A 19,181-nucleotide genomic window follows, 5' to 3' on the forward strand; every position below is an offset into this window, starting at 1 on the left:
ATTATTATTATTATTATTATTATTATTATTATTATTATTATTATTATTATCAAATTGCTAGTTAAAGATTAGTAAAAGTAATAACAATACATAAACACTACCCTTTTAGTCTTTTACACCACCTTTACACCATCTTTTTCAGCTTTCTTAGTCTTCGTGCCGAACCCCAACTGGGAGTTTATTTCGTGGACGGAGGGAGTAAAAGATTAGCTCGCTTAAATTACATTGACTCAAATTCTTCCATTCGTCCAATCTATATACTTTTTTTTTTATCAATAAAAAATTCATTAAAAAACTGGGGTGGTACTAGGAGTACCAAAAACATCAAACAAGTGGTGCGAACTCGTCCAATCTATATACTATATAAAAGACCAGTTAAACGGTAACTTATTCCCGCTAAAACACAAATTTTTTCCGCTAAAATTGAATATGATAGTTGTAAAAATTGAAACTCTTACAAAAACTGTGGCAGTTGTCGAGAGTTCTTCAAAATTTTCTCAATTTTTCAGAAACCAAACCCATCATCCCTGCAAAAGAAAACCATTCAACCTTTCTCCAAAACTTTGAACGAACTTAAGTTTTCAAATCGGATTATACCAAGAAACCTCCTTTTAAACAAAATAAAAAAAGAAAAATTCAAGATTCACCTACCCATAAATAGGTACAATTTGAATAGCAGATAAATACAACAAAATTCAAAAATCGTGGATAAAGAAGAACGAGAAGAAAAAAGGGGAAATTCGAAGCCCTAATTCAGTTATTTGGCTGTAGTTGTGAAAGTCGGACGAAGGCACTCACACAGAGCCGCGGAGGTCAGAGAGGAGCAAGAAATTTGTATTAAATTTTCTCTCTCCTCTCATTTCTTCCCTCCAAAATTTTGTTATATTGATAGTTTATTTTGCTCAAAATGAGATTGACTGAAATGATTTATTTTATAATCTATAAATTTAATTATATTATTATTATACAATGCTCATTAAGTTGATTTACCGTTATATACATTATTTTAAATCAAATACTTATATTTAAATTAACACTCCATCCGCCTACGATATCGTTTCCACTTTGTGGATGATATTAGTTATAAAAAGTGGTGAATAATAGTCCATAATAGTGGGTATTGTTGTTAGTGGAGTTTGGGTCTCACTATTGTGTTTTTTTAGGGGTGGGTCCCACTATTGTTGTGAGTGGAGTTTGTGAATCTCACTGCTATAAATGAAAGTGAAAATGATATTGTGGACATACCAAAATGACAAAAGTGAAATTGATATCGTGGACGAAGGGCGTATAATTTTTTCGTTACCAATTAATCTAATTCATAAATAATGACACTTTGATATTTTAACATAATTTAAAATTTTAAAAAATAAGTAAATATATCATGGCTCGTGCATCGCACGGGAGGCCATACTAGTTGAGATGGGAAACACAGTCGAACAGGAACAGATAACGTTTCGTTTTTGTAGCTATGGAGTTAGTGAGCTCTCCCGCTTATAGTGCTCCACTTTGAACTCACACTGACAGCGGAAGATACGGCGGCGATGTGTATCGCAATATACCTGTGAACCTGAAGAAAGCCTAAAATGAAGGAATTTGCTTTGCAGTACAACATTCCCCTCCCTCCCACCACAAAAATCGGAATTTTCCATCGGAGAACTTTTCCCCTTTTTCAGTCCACTAGGAATAGGGGTGTAAATTACAGCTCTGCCGCCGCTGGTAGCCGGATAAAATCAAACAAACCTCCACAAGTAGAAGAATTCGAAGATGGATTGTGCAACAGTAGGTATTACGTGCGGAGTAAAGATGAGGAAGATGAAGTGGAGGAAGACGAAGAGACGTCGTCTTCGATGTTGCTGTCCTTGAGCATGAAGCCCGACAGGAACATGTCTTTGCTGGACGATTACGAGATGGAAGAGATGGATTACGTCTCCGACGACCCCAATCACCGGAGCGGATACGTGGCGGTGGTCGGAAAGCCCAACGTTGGAAAGAGCACGCTCTCGAATCAAATGATTGGTCAGAAGCTGTCCATCGTCACCGACAAGCCTCAGACAACTAGACATCGTATTCTTGGTATTTGCTCTGGCTCGGATTATCAGGTTTGGCTTCTCGCTCGTTTTGATGAAGATTTTGTTTGATATTGGGTTTTTGTAATAGTTTGAGGAATTGATGGTTGATTAGTTTGCTGCTGAGTTGTGTTTTTCCGTTTATGGTGTTATATTTCTGTGTAGCTGATTCCATGTAGCGGCTTGAAATTGTGAATCAGACAAACAACTTTAATAGTTTGCGCCATTGATGTAACTTTTGGGATTCTGCGTAGATGATTCTGTATGATACACCGGGTGTTATTGAGAAGAGAATGCATAAGTTGGATTCTATGATGATGAAGAATGTGCGAAGTGCTGCCATCAATGCAGACTGTGTTGTTATTGTTGTTGATGCCTGTAGGGCTCCTGAAAAGGTATTCCTTTTTCGTTTTTTTGAAGAAACTTATAGTTTTTGCCTTCTTTAACTAGAACTGCTTATCTGCTATCAGATTGATGAAGTGTTGGAACAAGGAGTTGGAGACCATACGAATAAGCTACCTACCTTGCTGGTTTTGAACAAGAAGGATCTTATCAAACCTGGTGAAATTGCAAAGAAAATCGAGGTATAAATTGCTCATTTCTGTTAGTATTCTGATATATTTAAGGAGTTTATCGATGCTTCCACTTCAGGAAGTATCTTGATACATATTAAACTTTATAATGAAAGCATGGTTGGGTACAGTGAGTGCAGTGTGCTAGAAATAGTTGTCCTTGTGTGACATTGTCTAAGATTTCTATTATGCAGTTTCGGATTTCTTCTGTTATGTTCATAGTTTCTTCCTCAAAATCAGTACGAGGCAATAGGCATCCATGCTTGCAGTAAATGATTATGCATAGGAACATGGTTTACTAATATTATGATGCGCTCTTGCAGTGGTATGAGAAGTTTACAGACGTTGATGAGGTCATACCCGTGAGTGCCAAGTTTGGCCACGGAGTGGATGATGTCAAGGAGTGGATTCTATCTAAACTTCCTAGAGGACCAGCTTATTATCCTAAGGTGAGTGTATTATGCTTCCAAGTACTTTCTTTGGGAAATTTTGCTTATGGTAGATTTCCAGAAGGTGGAATTGTAGCTGGAATTTGGAAAGATTGGCTTTCATCTCTTTAATCAGTCATACCTACACTACATTTGAAATAAAGTTTATTACTTGTCATCAGGATATATCTAGTGAGCACCCCGAAAGGTTTTTTGTGGGTGAAATTGTCAGAGAAAAAATCTTTATGCAGTACAGAAATGAAGTCCCTTATGCATGTCAGGTAAACCTACACTTGAAACTGTTCAAATTCTTGAAGATATTGTCTTATATGATCCGCTGCAACATTTTGTACAACTGCACAGGTTAATGTTATTAGTTATAAAAGTAGGCCTAATGCAAAAGATTTCATTCAAGTAGAGATTGTTGTGGAGAAGAACTCACAGAAGATTATCCTTATTGGAAAGGTAATCTTTTCTTTCCATAAATATTGACCATCACCTTATTTTCTAGTATTATCTTCTGTTCTGATTTCTGTTAGATAGAGAAGCAATAAATGGTACCACTTCCTTCTTTCCGTAACAGTTTGGTTTCTTAAACTATTATCTGATAGACTCATACAAGAAGCTCAGCTGCATAGTATTGAATTTGCCAGCATTCTTGAGCGACTAAATCCATTGTCGACTATAATTAGGAAGGAAAAGCTTTGAAGGTACTAGCAATAGCAACACGGCTAGATATTGAAGATTTCTTGCAGAAGAAAGTTTTCCTTGAGGTATGAACTATTCCAATCGGGCAATCTCTAATGTCCTTCGTTCTCAAGAACATCATTTTGAAGCAAAAAAATCACCTGTGCAGATAGAAGTGAAGGTAAAAGAGAACTGGCGACAGAATGAAGGACTGCTCAAATACTATGGCTACGGTGGTCAAATACAAGCTTTGTGACATACATACCCAACTTCGATCCATACGTGTAAGCAAATCATCGTTTCTTATTTGCTGCATTGCTGTTACAACGTTTCCTATTGATTATATCATATGTTGTGTTCTGTTCAGTGCATAGAGTCTTGTTGCGCATATTTCCAAGGCTCTAATTGAGATAAGAAATTGAGGAATACTAGTGAAAGGGGCAGTTATATTTGTAGGCAAGGTGTCCCTGTATCATTAAATCATGTTGGAAGAAAGATAAAGCCAAAGGCGCTGTTTGTGTATTGGTCCATCATTTGGCATCAATCATAGAAGGTGGTGGTGGTATTTGAACAATTGGAAGGCTCTTGAATTTTGAAATGCTAATTTATTCCTATCGATGTATTTGATTTTTCAAGTTCATTAGTATCATTCATTTTTGAAGGAAAGTGAAAAAGGCTACTCGAACCCCAACTTATTAGTTAGAGAGAAAACGTGTTACGAAATGAGTTGGGCTTCATCCTCATGCTCAATTCTTATTCAACCAAAATTAAGTGATTTTGAGAGGACATGGAGTGATGAAATGTTGATCACAAGTTAGTGTGTGTGGGGGAGTGAGTAGTGAGGGGTGGTCACGTGGTTGGCTGCAGACATCATGCTACATGTCTTCACATATTTGGTGCCGCTCATCACGCCATAATTAATACATAGCCCCATGCATTCTTACTTTACTTTTCGTTAACCGCCAAGTTTTTTGGGGGAAAATATCTTACATACAAATAGTCATATTGTGGATATGAAAAAAAGGGTAAAAAAGATAAAGAAAGCAATGTGGAGAGAGAGCCAAAGATGGTTGCTTTACTGTGTCGGTTTTATTGCTTTACTGCTTCACTAAAAATACCAAAATGTTGGTTTTCTCAATATATTAATTAAAATATGTCATAAAAGTTGGATAAATATAAATGGCGATTATATTAGCATTTTTCTATCATAACTTCGGTTTTTCATGAAGGGCGTGTTCTCTTTTCTATTGCTTTAGCATTTTTGTAAGTTTAGTGGTTCACTCTTCTTGAAAAAAAATATATGAAAAGATAGAGGGATGAGTTAAATTGAACTTCGTCCGTCCCATTAATAATGATTCGCTTTCTTTTTGCATCTGTCTCATTAATAATAGTTCATTTCAAAAAAGAAGTATGAAAGGAGTAACCGCAAAGAAAAAAGTATTGATGGATTTCAATATTTTCTCTTTTATCTTTTCAATTACATATTAAGCATCATATGTGTTGGTCGGGTTATTTGGAAATGAGATGGATTTCAATATTTTCTCTTTTATCTTTTCAATTACATATATAGCTGCATGTTGCTCTACCCAAATGTATTGATGAGATTCCAACTTTTAATATTTTAGTCACATACTTAGCTAATTTATAAACTACGATGAAACACAGTTTATATTATTAAGACGATTCACTTTTAATAAGTTTGAGGTTTGAGTCATTTAAAAGAACTAAATGAATGTGAATGTTTAATTCTCAAAACAATTAACTAATTACAATTGGGCCAAGTAACCAACTAAGCCATCCAATAAGGATTGAAAAATGCATAAAGTTAGCGAGAAAATTAGAGAAATATTATATTCCGATAAGAAAAAGTAGTGATGGCTTTATCATTAAAGATGTCTTAAATTTTATTTTTTTAAGCTTCAAAATGACTCATTGAAAAATCATTAATTGGAGAACCATTATCGATTTTCTTTAAAAATAAAAGTAAATTGAAGAGTTTAATTTTGTAGTAGCACGTTTATTTAAATTTACTGAAATTGTATACATTTTATTTTTGAAAATGAACGATACATATCTCATGTTAAACCCTTTATTTTTCCACTTTCCAATTGATAAAAAAAATTGGATACGTTGATAGGAACTTTGTTTTAATAATTGTATTTAAACAAAATGACCGCATAAATATGATTTAAATATATGTATTCGAAAACTATATTAAACTATAGTTATATTATCTATATCTATATATATATGAAAAAGGAGTTTTTAACGGTAAAATATTACCGCCATTTTTTAAAATTAATCTCAATCCATTCAAATTAGCAAACTTTGCGTTACATATGCTTGTGTTGAGTTTTTTGCGGAAGTTAATCATGCTCCTGAATTATCGGCAAAATGGATGAGTTATTAGAGTATCATTTAAATAATAATAATGTCTAGCACCCTATCTACCACTCACAACTAGGAATTTATTTATTTTATTTATTTTTTGTTTCTTTAAAACTAAGACATTTTATATTGTTACCTTAGTTTTGGGCCAACTTATAATACTCCGTATAATATAATATTTTACTACATAAAAAAGTTTGATCTAATTGATTGTTTACATAAGGTTAAATTAATTACAGTTTTTTTAAAATTGATCTAATTGATTATTCTATATTTAATAAAATTGATCTAATTGATTATACTATATTTAATTAAATTACAGTTTCTTAAAATTTAAATTATCATTAATTTAACCTTCATTGCATTTGATTTGTCTAAAAAATTCAGATTCATAATTTTAAAATGTTTTTCATGTAATATTTTACAACTTTGATTCATATGTATGGAAGTGATCATTATTATACAAACTACAATTATCGTATGAAATGAGTCCATTATGAATTCGCTATGAAACATTGTAATTTGTTGTAAAAATTATGAATTCATGGTACATGATTTGAACCCTGCACCATGAATTCATTTAGCAAAGTCATGAATTTATCGTAGATCTTCACGATCTAATTAAAGGTTGAAAAATTATTCTTATTTTATATGATTGATACATGGACTCATTGGATGGTGAAGATTAAACCTTTAACGCAGAGGATGTTCACCCATTGAATGTCTCAAAGGAACTTTATTTTTGAAATTGATATTTAAACAAAATAACCGAGTAAATATGATTTGAATATGCTTTCAATTAAAAGAATATGCTTTCCCCATCCTTGAAACATCTTCCTAAGGGAGGCGATACAAGTTTTAATAAAAGTTCAGTTGTATATTTGATGAGTGGAGAAGTGGTCCCATAAAAAGTAAAAGTTGTAAGGGTAATAAACTAATAATTAGTGGAATTGTTTCCAAAAATAGGAAAATGTTTTGAAGATAGACAAAAATGGAAATAAATGAAGATGTTTCAAGAACAGATGGAGTATTAAATTATATGCAATTAGTAATTTTTTACATCTCAGGATATCTAATTATTTCTACTTGCTTTTGATTTTTGACGAATTTATATATTTATATTTATTCTCAATTAAAAACAATTAATTTATATTTCAAGTAATGAAATTTTAATATGTGTTTTCTAATTAAGGTTCTTTATTGAGTAATTGGTGTGAACTAAGTTATTTAAAAAAAATTAATTCACACTTATATATATATATATATTTATATTTATTTAAAATATTATTTAATTTCGATGATCGCCGTGCAACGCACGGGCGAAGATGCTAGTATAATACTCCCTCCGTCCACGAAAGAACTTCCTATTTTTCTATTTCGGGACGTCCACGAAAGAACTTCCTACTTTTTCCTATTTTGGGACAATACTCCACCAAAGACAATTCCCCACCACTCAAATAACATTAATTAAAACAACACAATAAATTATTAATACTTTTTCACAATTCCCAATACACTTTACAACCTTTTCTCCACTCTCAATACACTAATATTTTATTAAAACCCGTGCCACTCCCTCCTAGGAAGTTCTTTCATGGACGGAGGGAGTATAAAAGACCAGTTTAACAGTCATATTTTCCCGGCAAATTTCTAGAAGTTATTTTTCCAAAATTTTAGGCATATTTGAAAAAACGTGAATTTAACAACAATTTAGTTTCTTCTTAATCGTCGAGAAGATGATATTTTGAATAGAAAATGTCAGTCGATATGCTTAAGCAAAGCAATTGAGCGAATGTGTTTTCTCAAAAAAAAATAAAAATTGAACAAATGTGTACTGCATAAAGAACTTTTCTTGCAAAAATTGGAAACGGATCTGCCGCCGGAGACGTCTTGAAGCAACGACGCTAGTCGATTCCCTGAAATAGGGAAATAATTAGAGATTTATTAATTTAAGGTATTAAAACCATAAAATAGAGAAAAAGAAAAGAGATTGAAGAAAGGGATGACAGCAGCAGCCGTGAGCCACCGCGGCGTGGCGACGACCGCCGGCGCTGCATGCGCCGTCGCGGCTCGCAGCTGCCACTGCAATCTGGACAGAGGGAGAGAGAGATCAAGAGGGGGCAGAAAGAGAGAGATCGAAAGGGACCAGAGAGGGGGAAGAGAGAAGGGACATACCTGGGATGGAGAGGCCGGTGGTGCGTCGGAGACGGCGGTGATGCGGCGGGCCTTGCCGGAGGGACGAATCTCAGAGGCGAAAACAGAGGCAGAAACCGTAAAAGTTGGGAATCGTCCCAATTTCACAACTATTAATTGTTTATGGAAATTAAAAAGAAGAGGGTGAAATTATTGTACAAACGAAGAAGAAAGAAGAAGGTGAAGAAAAAGAAAAAGAAGAAGGTGAAGAAAAAGAAAGACACGAAGCTGTAGAAAAAAAAAAGACAGCATGAAGAAGAAGAGGAGGATGCAGCGGCGGGTTTGTATTGAAAATGATAAAATTGTGTAGGGCATTCACGGTTCCTTTTTCATATTCTTTATATTATTTGTATTTAATTATGAGCTTTTAATCCCTCTAAAAAATACAATGATGGGCTTCTAATAATTTTTTTTTGAAGCGGATGGGCTTCTAATAATATTACATAAGTTGCCCAAAACTATTATGTTAGGCATGTTAATAATTCATTTTAATTTAATTAATTAAAGATCTAAAATTATTTAACTATGTGTGGGATATTGATTAAAATTATAGAACTTTAGATATGGCTTATAATTATTTATTTATTGTTTGTGTTTGTGTATGAAAATATATATTTATTTTTGTATAGCGCCTAATACTCTATAGTTATAATGTGTGATGTCAATTATAACTAGCATTTGCACGTCGTGCAATGCACGAGAAACATTTTTCAAATTCTATATTTATATAAATTGATAAAACTCAATTATTATATTTATAAATATAATAAAAAATAATTTTAACTGAATATATTTGAGTTTAATATATATTAAAAAAATAAAGAAAATTACACAATAATAAAAATTGATATTATGAAAAGGCAAACACAAAGTTAAAAAATAAAAATGAAAATTGAAATTGAAATATGTCTTTTTAATATATTATAGTAGATTGTAGATTACTAATAATTTAAATATTCACATAATATACTCCTTTAGATTATTAACTATTTTTTGATAATAATTTATGAGTATCATATTCCTAAACCAATTTGTTATTTTTAGATTATTAACTATTTTTTTATATTGATGATTTAGTATTATTTGTTCAAAATGAGATTGACTTAACTTATTTACTTTTTAATTTATAAATTTAATTAATAATATACGATACTCATTAAATTTAATATTATACTCATTCAGTTGATAATCTATATATAAAAATAATTATTGTCATGTTCCTTTTCGGAAATTTTTCGATCTATGCTTATTTTCAACTCCTCGAATCATTTTTGAGTTCCTTGACGTGTATCATCTCACAACTCACCAATAATATCATTGTTCATATAAATATTGTATTAGAGTTTAAAAGTAACAGTTGAAATCCAATTCAAATATGCAACATTATTATTCAATGGTACATGATTAAATTTAACAAATCAAGCATTTTTGTTTATGAAAAAAAAATCATATCTTATTTATAAACTCTATATATTATAGGGAGATATAATTTATTTAACGGTAATATTTTTTCAGTAACAAAAATGGAGTAGTTTTTTTCCCAAAATTTTAAAAGTTATTTAAATAAATGTGTATACATTTTATTTTTCACTTATATTATAAGAATCGAATTATAAAATGTAAGTGATGAGGAGAAACAAAAGCGCAATAAAGAGGGAAATGAACGAATGTAAAGACGCACATATATAATTCCTTATTTTGCAAAAGTCGTGACCGCTTAGGTGATAAAGAAAAAATTAGGGGTTGTTCATATATTTTTACATTAATATTAGACCAATTAATTTGGTTCATGAGATATAACAACCCCCATTTTGGACTTTCATTCGCCTCTCTACTGTTCATCTCTGACTTGGAACGAGAGCAGCGCCTCCACAGCGCCTCCAGCAGCGCCTCCAGTCAGGATCGGCGTGGCGGAGAGGCTGGAGAGAGATCCAGCAGCAGTAGTAGAAAAGTCGAGATTCATCGCCGATCCGCCTCATCGCCGATCCAGCAGCAGTCGCCGCTCCGCCTCATCGCCGAGAGAGCTCGCCGATCAGCATCATCGCCGGTTGGACCGAGCAGCAGCAGATGGGGCGGCTGCGCACCAGCTCCTGAGAAGCGACGTACGGACGACGGGCTGCTCCTGAGCGAGGCGGCTGCGCACCTCCTTGAGCTCCGCCGCCAACGAGCATCAGCGCCGACCCTAGCCGCCACCGGACTGGATCATCATCCTGCTGCTCCGGCAGCCTCGCCGGCCGGAGCCCATGATAAGGGAGCTTCAAGAACTCCTCCCTCAAGCTTTAACTCCATGACTCATTCGGCTGCTCGGGCCACCACGTCAGCCGGAACTCAAGATAAGGGATTCCTAAATCTCCCCTCTGTTTCTGCGAATTTTGAACACCCTAAACCTTCATCTTCTTCCGCTCGGTCTATATCTGCCACGGTTGGTAACAGCGCGGTGAAGACTACTGAGGCACAGGATGCCGCTGGGAAGACATCGGCCACAAAACCTTGTGATGCCGATTGCACGGCAGTTGATAGGAATTCTGTAAATCCTAGCGTGGCCGTTAACGCTAGGATTTCTTATGCTAGTGCTACTGTTAAGCGACCCGTTAAACGACAAGATTTAGCTGCTCATGTTTTTCATGATTTGCGTCCAACGAAGGAAGGAGATCAATTCTCTCTCAAAATTCCTAAGGCTTTATATTTAAAGGAGGTCCAAGCTTTTGAGCATGCACTAACAGGACGACTTCTGCTGGGGAAAGGCGATAAGCCACGTTCAACTATGGAGTTGAAGTCGGAGCTTCAACAGATTTGGGGTATAAATTCTGATTGGCAACTGATTCCGCTGGGAAAGGGATTTTACACGCTCCGTTTTACTACAGCGACTGATAAAGCTACGGCAAAGGCAAAGGTGATCTGGGAGATGTCAAAGGGTCTTCTTCGGCTCCGAGAGTGGACTCGCAACTTTGATCCATTCAAAGAAAACTCTCCCTTGGCTAATGTTTGGGTGCGAATTCATTATCTTCCTATCGAGTATTGGAATCCACAAATTATCTCTGGAATTGGTCGTTACTTGGGCCATCCTCTAAAGATCGATGGTGCTTCGGCAGGTAGAGATTTTGGTCATTTCGCCCGTATTCTTGTTGAAATAGATATGTCTCACCCTCTTCCTAATACTCTTCTTATTGATATGGAGGATTTTTCTTTTCATATTGAGTTTGTTTTCGAAAATCTCCCTCTTTATTGTGGTCGTTGCAAGATTACGGGACACTCCCCCGATAGATGCCGCAAGTCGAAGTTTGGGGGGATGGGTGAGCAGAATGACACTGTCAATGACAAGGCCAACAATGGGCCGCATTGGCAGGCGGCGATTACCTCGAATGAACAGGCTGCAAATATAAATGTCCAACAACAACTAACTTGGAAGCCGGTGCAGCCAGAGTTTGGCCAGCAGGAGGCTGCCACTTTGAAGAAGCAGCAGCAGGTTGCTCCGACGGAATCGGCAGCTAAACATGCTGCGGCTTGGTCAAAGATCGCCGAACAGGCGGTAAAAAAACAGATTGTTGTTTCGGTTCTTCAGAAAGAGGCTGTCGAGACACGAAATGCATTTCAGGCTCTGGACTTGGAGAATAATGCGGAGACTTGTTTGGATACGGGCGTGGATCCTATTTCTGAACCGTCTTTCGGGGTTCATTTATCTGAGCCGGATTTGTTGGACAAAATACTGGTTCCGATTCAGGGGAATAAAGATGTGATTAAAGATAGTGACTTGGTCATTAACGAGGAGGACTCTGATGTGGAGGAAACTTTGGAGATGGAGGCTCCGGATGGCACGGGTTTGAACAAACCGATTATTGACGAAGCTGCTGTTGCTCTCGAACGTGACCCAACTTTGGACAAAAGCGGGGGTGTTTCGCATGAAGGTAACAAGGATTTGTCCGCTCTTGGGCCGGACAATATTACTAGTCGCATTAGTCGGTTAGAGGAGCAGGTTAGTCAGGGGATGCAATTACTATCGGACAAGACGACCAAGCGGGGACGTGGCCGCCCAAAGGGCACGGGAAAGGGCATGGGAAGTGAGCCCATGCAAGCAGTTCCGGAAGGTAGCATAAAAGGTCGCCTCAGGAGTGCGGGGGAAATGGGCTACAATCCGAGGAACTTTGTGGTTGATTATAGCAATAGTGATAGCATGAATGCAATGAATAACATAGTTCATAGACGTTGGTCAGATGAGATGGACGACTATCCTGATTTATGGGATCGCTAGTGTCTCCAGGTTTCTTTGTTTAACGATCTCTTTTCGAGTTTCGTGCCCTTAGTCTGCGTTTTGTGCTCTCAAGGGATTCTTTTTACGTTTTCTTTTATAAAAAACCTCAATTTAATAATTTGGTTCATGAGATATAATGATTTTAGTATATTTTATTTAATTAACAATGAAAACTAACTATATTAATTTGTAAAAAAATATTTTCATTTTTCAACTAATTTTCAATTCTTTAAGAAAGAAAATAAAGGTTTTTTTCAAACATGATGAAGATTATTATTATTACAAGAGGTATCCGAATATAATCAATTATGCAACTCGCATGCAGGCGAGACCTCAAAACCACACAACGGTGAAAAAACTACACCGCATGCAGACATGAATACAACACCACTCAAAGGTGAGAAAACATCAGTACACGCAGGCGGGATTGAACCCAATACCTCCCACAAATGAGAGTCTTTGAGTGCCTCAGCTTTGCCCCTAGAGCAAGGCATAATAATAATAATAATAATAATAATAATAATAATAATAATAATAATAATAATAATAATAATAAAACATGGCTTGAATGGATTATAGCTATATGGAGTAATATATAATTCATACTCATTTATATGTTTTTCATTTTTTAAAATTGTATATATTTATATTCATTATCAATTAAAATCAATTAATGTATTTAAAAGAAATCAACTATTAAAACTATAAAATTGGAAATTTATATGTTTTTAAATTCAGGTTCTTTATTGAGTAATTGGTATAAATTATTTTATTTATATTTATTTATTTAAATTATTATTCGATTTCGATGTTCGCCGTGCATCGCACGGGCGAGCATACTAGTTATATGTAAATAAATAGTTTTGTCCATCTTAGAATATTATATAATCCATAATAATTATAATTACCATCTATACTTGCTTTTCATATTTTATAATTTATATATTTATACACATTATCAATTAAATCGAATTCGATGATGGTCGTGCATCGCACGAGTGGGCACGTACTAGTTGGAATTCAAACAATAGTGTGAAAATAAAACAATAAATAAAAATAAAAATAAAAATAAATTTGCAGAGTTCAACGACCGACCACTGCTGCTTACCTCTAGGGATGGCAGTGGATCTTGGACCCGGTCCAGATCCGTGGATTCAGATCCGTTTTTCAGAGTCTGGATCTCAATTTTTTGGACCCGACGGATCTGGATCTCAATTTTAAAAACGGATCTGGATCTGGATCTGAAAATTTCAGATCCGGATCCGACCGTGGATCCGTTTTATTTAATATATATATTTTATATTTTATACTCCCTCCGTCCGCCAAAAGTGGACCACTTTTACTATATCGGGCGTCCGCAAAGAGTATACCACTTTCCTTTTATGGAAATGGTCCCACCATCCACTTTAATCTTTTATTCTTACAAACACTCTTTATTTACAAAAAAACCACCTCAAATTCAATCTCAACCACACATCCCATAAAGTGGTGGGACCCTTTCTCCACTACATCAAAATTATCACCAATTTTATTAAATCCCGTGCCCAACCAAAGTGGTCCACTTTTGGCGGACGGAGGGAGTATTTATTTTACTAATAATATTTAATATATTAAAAATAATACACTACTTGCTAAATAACTAAGAAACCCTAAAATTTCCTACATTGAGCGGCGCCTCCCTCCCGCTTGGCTTCCCAAATCCCATCTCCAATTCCAGACATCTCCACCGTCCCATCCGTCCGACTCCGTCAGCTTCTCCATCTCGTTGGCCAGAGGTTCCCCGCCAGAGGTTCGCGCACCAGAGGTTCTGCGCGCCAGAGGTTCGCCGCCAAAGGTTCAGCGGCCCAGCTCGTCGAATCGTAGCCACAGGTTCGCGCGCCGAATCGCCGCCACCGTTCGCGAGTCCAGAACCTCCACCGCCGCGAGTCCAGAGGCTGCACCTCCGCGAGTCCAAAACCTCCACTTCCTGTTGCGAGTACAAAACCTACATCGTCGGCCGCGAGTCCAGAACTGGATGTTGATGTCTACCACATGATGCTCTGAATCTAAGGTCAGAAATTTGATGTAGATTCAGCCATTTTGTTAGATTTGACAGATTCAGCCATTTATGACTTCGATTATGTAATTTGTTTGATTTGTTACATTCAGCCATTTGTTAGATTCAGTCATTTATTAGATTCAAAGCTTATTCGTTAGAGTTGACAGATTATGCTAGTCTATGTCTATGGTTTTTGACAAATTCAACCATTTGTTAGATTTGAAATTTATAACTTGATTATGATTTTTGACTGAATTGCTTATGAAATGCTTCTAGTTCTCGATTCGAAATTTATGACAGATTCAACCATTCGTTTTGATTTAATCTTAACAGCAGTAGATCCATGGATCTAGACCCGCGGATCTGACGGATCTGGGTCTGGATCTGGATTTTTGAGATCCGTCGGATCTGGGGCGGATCTGGATCTGATAAAATAAAACGGATCTGGATCTGGTATTGATGAGATCCGGTCCAGATCCGGCCCGTTGCCATCCCTACTTACCTCCTCTTTTTCCTCATTCCTCATTTATTAGATCCATCTTTTCTGCATTCCCTCCGATCTGGTAATAACCTTTTCCAGTTTCTCCCACATTCAAATCAATTTTCAAATTCATTCATCACCCATACATCTGAACTAATTAGGTCTTATTATTTTGTTTTCTAGGGTTTCTTTTGAGGAATTTATTTGAAATAAACACATAATAAAATTGAAATCAGATGGCCGCTCCACCCGCCAGAGCACGAGCCGATTATGATTGCCTCATCAAGCTTCTCTTGATCGGTGATAGCGGTGAGTGTCCCCCCCCCCGAAATCTGTACCAATTTTATCTTTGAAGTTTTCGGATATCTGCGGTTTGGATGCGAACTATATGAATTTTGCGAGTGGATTTTGGAATTTTCAGCTGCATTTGATGCGAAATGTTTGTATTGTTTCCGCTCCTATTATTGTAGTTATTTGGGTTGAGTATATCGACGATCTCCATTGTGTTGATTTCATGGGCATTTTGTATGATCGACCATGACTTTTTTCTTACGATTTACTGGCGAAGATGGTGAGACGCTGTCTGTGTGCTCCTGCAAATGTGGACTTTTTCAAGAGCTCTGCCTTGAGTATATGTTAATGTGACAAGGAAAATGGCATGTATTTTCAGGCAGAGATTATACTTTTATGAGTTTTAAATTACTAGGCATTGGCAGTTGCATGAGGATGATTTCATTGTTGAGGCTAGTTGGCTTTTAAACTTAGAGAGATTTGATTAAAATTGGATAAAGGAAAGTAACATAGCTTAGGATGATTTCATTGTTTTAAATTTTATTTTCTTTTCCTATATCTTACATAGTCGAACAGGAACAGATAACGTTTCGTTTTTGTAGCTATGGAGTTAGTGACTTCACTTTGAACTCACACTGACAGTGGAAGATACGGCGGCGATGTGTATCACAATATACCTGTGAACCTGAAGAAAGCCTAAAATGAAGGAATTTGCTTTGCAGTACAACATTCCCCTCCCTCCCACCACAATAATCGGAATTTTCCATCGGAGAACTTTTCCCCTTTTTCAGTCCACTAGGAATAGGGGTGTAAATTACAGCTCTACCGCCGCTGGTAGCCGGATAAAATCAAACAAACCTCTACAAGTAGAAGAATTCGAAGATGGATTATGCAGCAGTAGGTATTACGTGCGGAGCAAAGATGAGGAAGAGGAAGTGGAGGAAGACGAAGAGACGTCGTCTTCGATGTTGCTGTCCTTGAGCATGAAGCCCGACAGGAACATGTCTTTGCTGGACGATTACGAGATGGAAGAGATGAATTACGTCTCCGACGACCCCAATCACCGGAGCGGATACGTGGCGGTGGTCGGAAAGCCCAACGTTGGAAAGAGCACGCTCTCGAATCAAATGATTGGTCAGAAGCTGTCCATCGTCACCGACAAGCCTCAGACAACTAGACATCGTATTCTTGGTATTTGCTCTGGCTCGGATTATCAGGTTTGGCTTCTCGCTCGTTTTGATGAAGATTTTGTTTGATATTGGGTTTTTGTAATAGTTTGAGGAATTGATGGTTGATTAGTTTGCTGCTGAGTTGTGTTTTTTCGTTTATGTTGTTATATTTATGTGTAGCTGATTCCATGTAGCGACTTGAAATTGTGAATCAGACAAACAACTTTAATAGTTTGCGCCATTGATGTAACTTTTGGGATTCTGCGTAGATGATTCTGTATGATACACCGGGTGTTATTGAGAAGAGAATGCATAAGTTGGATTCTATGATGATGAAGAATGTGCGAAGTGCTGCCATCAATGCAGATTGTGTTGTTATTGTTGTTGATGCTTGTAGGGCTCCTGAAAAGGTATTCCTTTTTCGTTTTTTTGAAGAAACTTATAATTTTGTCTTCTTTAACTAGAACTGCTTATCTGCTATCAGATTGATGAAGTGTTGGAACAAGGAGTTGGAGACCGTACGAATAAGCTACCTACCTTGCTGGTTTTGAACAAGAAGGATCTTATCAAACCTGGTGAAATTGCAAAGAAAATCAAGGTATAAATTGCTCATTTCTGTTAGTATTCTGATATATTTAAGGAGTTTATCGATGCTTCCACTTCAGGAAGTATCTTGATACATATTAAACTTTATAATGAAAGCATGGTTGGGTACAGTGAGTGCAGTGTGCTAGAAATAGTTGTCCTTGTGTGACATTGTCTAAGATTTCTATTATGCAGTTTCGGATTTCTTCTGTTATGTTCATAGTTTCTTCCTCAAAATCAGTACGAGGCAATAGGCATCCATGCTTGCAGTAAATGATTATGCATAGGAACATGGTTTACTAATATTATGATGCGCTCTTGCAGTGGTATGAGAAGTTTACAGACGTTGATGAGGTCATACCCGTGAGTGCCAAGTTTGGCCACGGAGTGGATGATGTCAAGGAGTGGATTCTATCTAAACTTCCTAGAGGACCAGCTTATTATCCTAAGGTGAGTGTATTATGCTTCCAAGTACTTTCTTTGGGAAATTTTGCTTATGGTAGATTTCCAGAAGGTGGAAATTTAGCTGGAATTTGGAAAGATTGGCTTTCATCTCTTTAATCAGTCATACCTACACTACATTTGAAATAAAGTTTATTACTTGTCATCAGGATATATCTAGTGAGCACCCCGAAAGGTTTTTTGTGGGTGAAATTGTCAGAGAAAAAATCTTTATGCAGTACAGAAATGAAGTCCCTTATGCATGTCAGGTAAACCTACACTTGAAACTGTTCAAATTCTTGAAGATATTGTCTTATATGATCCGCTGCAACATTTTGTACAACTGCACAGGTTAATGTTATTAGTTATAAAAGTAGGCCTAATGCAAAAGATTTCATTCAAGTAGAGATTGTTGTGGAGAAGAACTCACAGAAGATTATCCTTATTGGAAAGGTAATCTTTTCTTTCCATAAATATTGACCATCACCTTATTTTCTAGTATTATCTTCTGTTCTGATTTCTGTTAGATAGAGAAGCAATAAATGGTACCACTTCCTTCTTTCCGTAACAGTTTGGTTTCTTAAACTATTATCTGATAGACTCATACAAGAAGCTCAGCTGCATAGTATTGAATTTGCCAGCATTCTTGAGCGACTAAATCCATTGTCGACTATAATTAGGAAGGAAAAGCTTTGAAGGTACTAGCAACAGCAGCACGGCTAGATATTGAAGATTTCTTGCAGAAGAACGTTTTCCTTGAGGTATGAACTATTCCAATCGGGCAATCTCTAATGTCCTTCGTTCTCAAGAACATCATTTTGAAGCAAAAAAATCACCTGTGCAGATAGAAGTGAAGGTAAAAGAGAACTGGCGACAGAATGAAGGACTGCTCAAATACTATGGCTACGGTGGTCAAATACAAGCTTTGTGACATACATACCCAACTTCGATCCATACGTGTAAGCAAATCATCGTTTCTTATTTGCTGCATTGCTGTTACAACGTTTCCTATTGATTATATCATATGTTGTGTTCTGTTCAGTGCATAGAGTCTTGTTGCGCATATTTCCAAGGCTCTAATTGAGACAAGAAATTGAGGAATACTAGTGAAAGGGGCAGTTATATTTGTAGGCAAGGTGTCCCTGTATCATTAAATCATGTTGGAAGAAAGATAAAGCCAAAGGCGCTGTTTGTGTATTGGTCCATCATTTGGCATCAATCATAGAAGGTGGTGGTGGTATTTGAACAATTGGAAGGCTCTTGAATTTTGAAATGCTAATTTATTCCTATCGATGTATTTGATTTTTCAAGTTCATTAGTATCATTCATTTTTGAAGGAAAGTGAAAAAGGCTACTCGAACCCCAACTTATTAGTTAGAGAGAAAACGTGTTACGAAATGAGTTGGGCTTCATCCTCATGCTCAATTCTTATTCAACCAAAATTAAGTGATTTTGAGAGGACATGGAGTGATGAAATGTTGATCACAAGTTAGTGTGTGTGGGGGAGTGAGTAGTGAGGGGTGGTCATGTGGTTGGCTGCAGACATCATGCTACATGTCTTCACATATTTGGTGCCGCTCATCACGCCATAAT

General features: G+C 36.3%; 2 protein-coding genes and 1 long non-coding RNA gene across 13 annotated transcripts in view; 1 reads left to right on the plus strand and 2 right to left on the minus strand.

Annotated features, from left to right (window-relative positions):
- LOC131004152 (lipid phosphate phosphatase epsilon 2, chloroplastic) overlaps window positions 1–19,181 on the minus strand; it is a 35,757-nt gene that overhangs the window by 5,834 nt on the left and 10,742 nt on the right. The gene's annotated exons all lie outside the window — the stretch shown is intronic.
- Window positions 1,468–18,929, plus strand: LOC131004148 (GTPase ERA-like, chloroplastic). Of its 11 annotated transcripts, XM_057930758.1 has the most exons (13): window positions 1,471–2,099; window positions 2,321–2,461; window positions 2,537–2,650; window positions 2,962–3,087; window positions 3,249–3,347; window positions 3,430–3,531; window positions 17,047–17,160; window positions 17,472–17,597; window positions 17,759–17,857; window positions 17,940–18,041; window positions 18,269–18,349; window positions 18,433–18,547; window positions 18,631–18,929. In XM_057930758.1, the coding sequence occupies exons 1-12, from the start codon at window positions 1,584–1,586 to the stop codon at window positions 18,517–18,519; spliced, it is 1,707 nt and encodes a 568-aa protein (XP_057786741.1). In that variant the 5' UTR covers window positions 1,471–1,583; the 3' UTR covers window positions 18,520–18,547; window positions 18,631–18,929. The 11 variants fall into 11 exon arrangements, with proteins under 11 accessions (XP_057786751.1, XP_057786741.1, XP_057786742.1 ...); XM_057930759.1 differs by lacking the exon at window positions 3,430–3,531; XM_057930761.1 differs by lacking the exons at window positions 1,471–2,099; window positions 2,321–2,461; window positions 2,537–2,650; ... (1 more) ...; window positions 3,249–3,347; window positions 3,430–3,531 and adding exons at window positions 14,196–14,633; window positions 14,955–15,184; window positions 15,286–15,411; window positions 15,996–16,610; window positions 16,832–16,972.
- On the minus strand, window positions 7,856–8,725 carry LOC131004153 (uncharacterized). The gene is made up of 2 exons (XR_009094917.1): window positions 8,317–8,725; window positions 7,856–8,057 (listed from the first exon to the last, which is right to left on the minus strand). It is a non-coding gene; the product is annotated as an uncharacterized LOC131004153 (long non-coding RNA).

The sequence above is a fragment of the Salvia miltiorrhiza genome, unplaced genomic scaffold (genome assembly GCF_028751815.1).
Source record: "Salvia miltiorrhiza cultivar Shanhuang (shh) unplaced genomic scaffold, IMPLAD_Smil_shh original_scaffold_327, whole genome shotgun sequence".
NCBI classification, from domain to species: Eukaryota; Viridiplantae; Streptophyta; class Magnoliopsida; order Lamiales; family Lamiaceae; genus Salvia; species Salvia miltiorrhiza.

Excerpts from the sequence above, each read along its gene's own strand:
- LOC131004148 (XM_057930758.1), top strand. The coding sequence starts at position 1,584 with ATGAAGGAATTTGCTTTGCAGTACAACATTCCCCTCCCTCCCACCACA. Across the intron at positions 3,088-3,248 it reads GACCAGCTTATTATCCTAAG|GATATATCTAGTGAGCACCC; the intron begins GTGAGTGTATTA and ends ACTTGTCATCAG. Across the intron at positions 17,858-17,939 it reads AAGTCCCTTATGCATGTCAG|GTTAATGTTATTAGTTATAA; the intron begins GTAAACCTACAC and ends ACAACTGCACAG.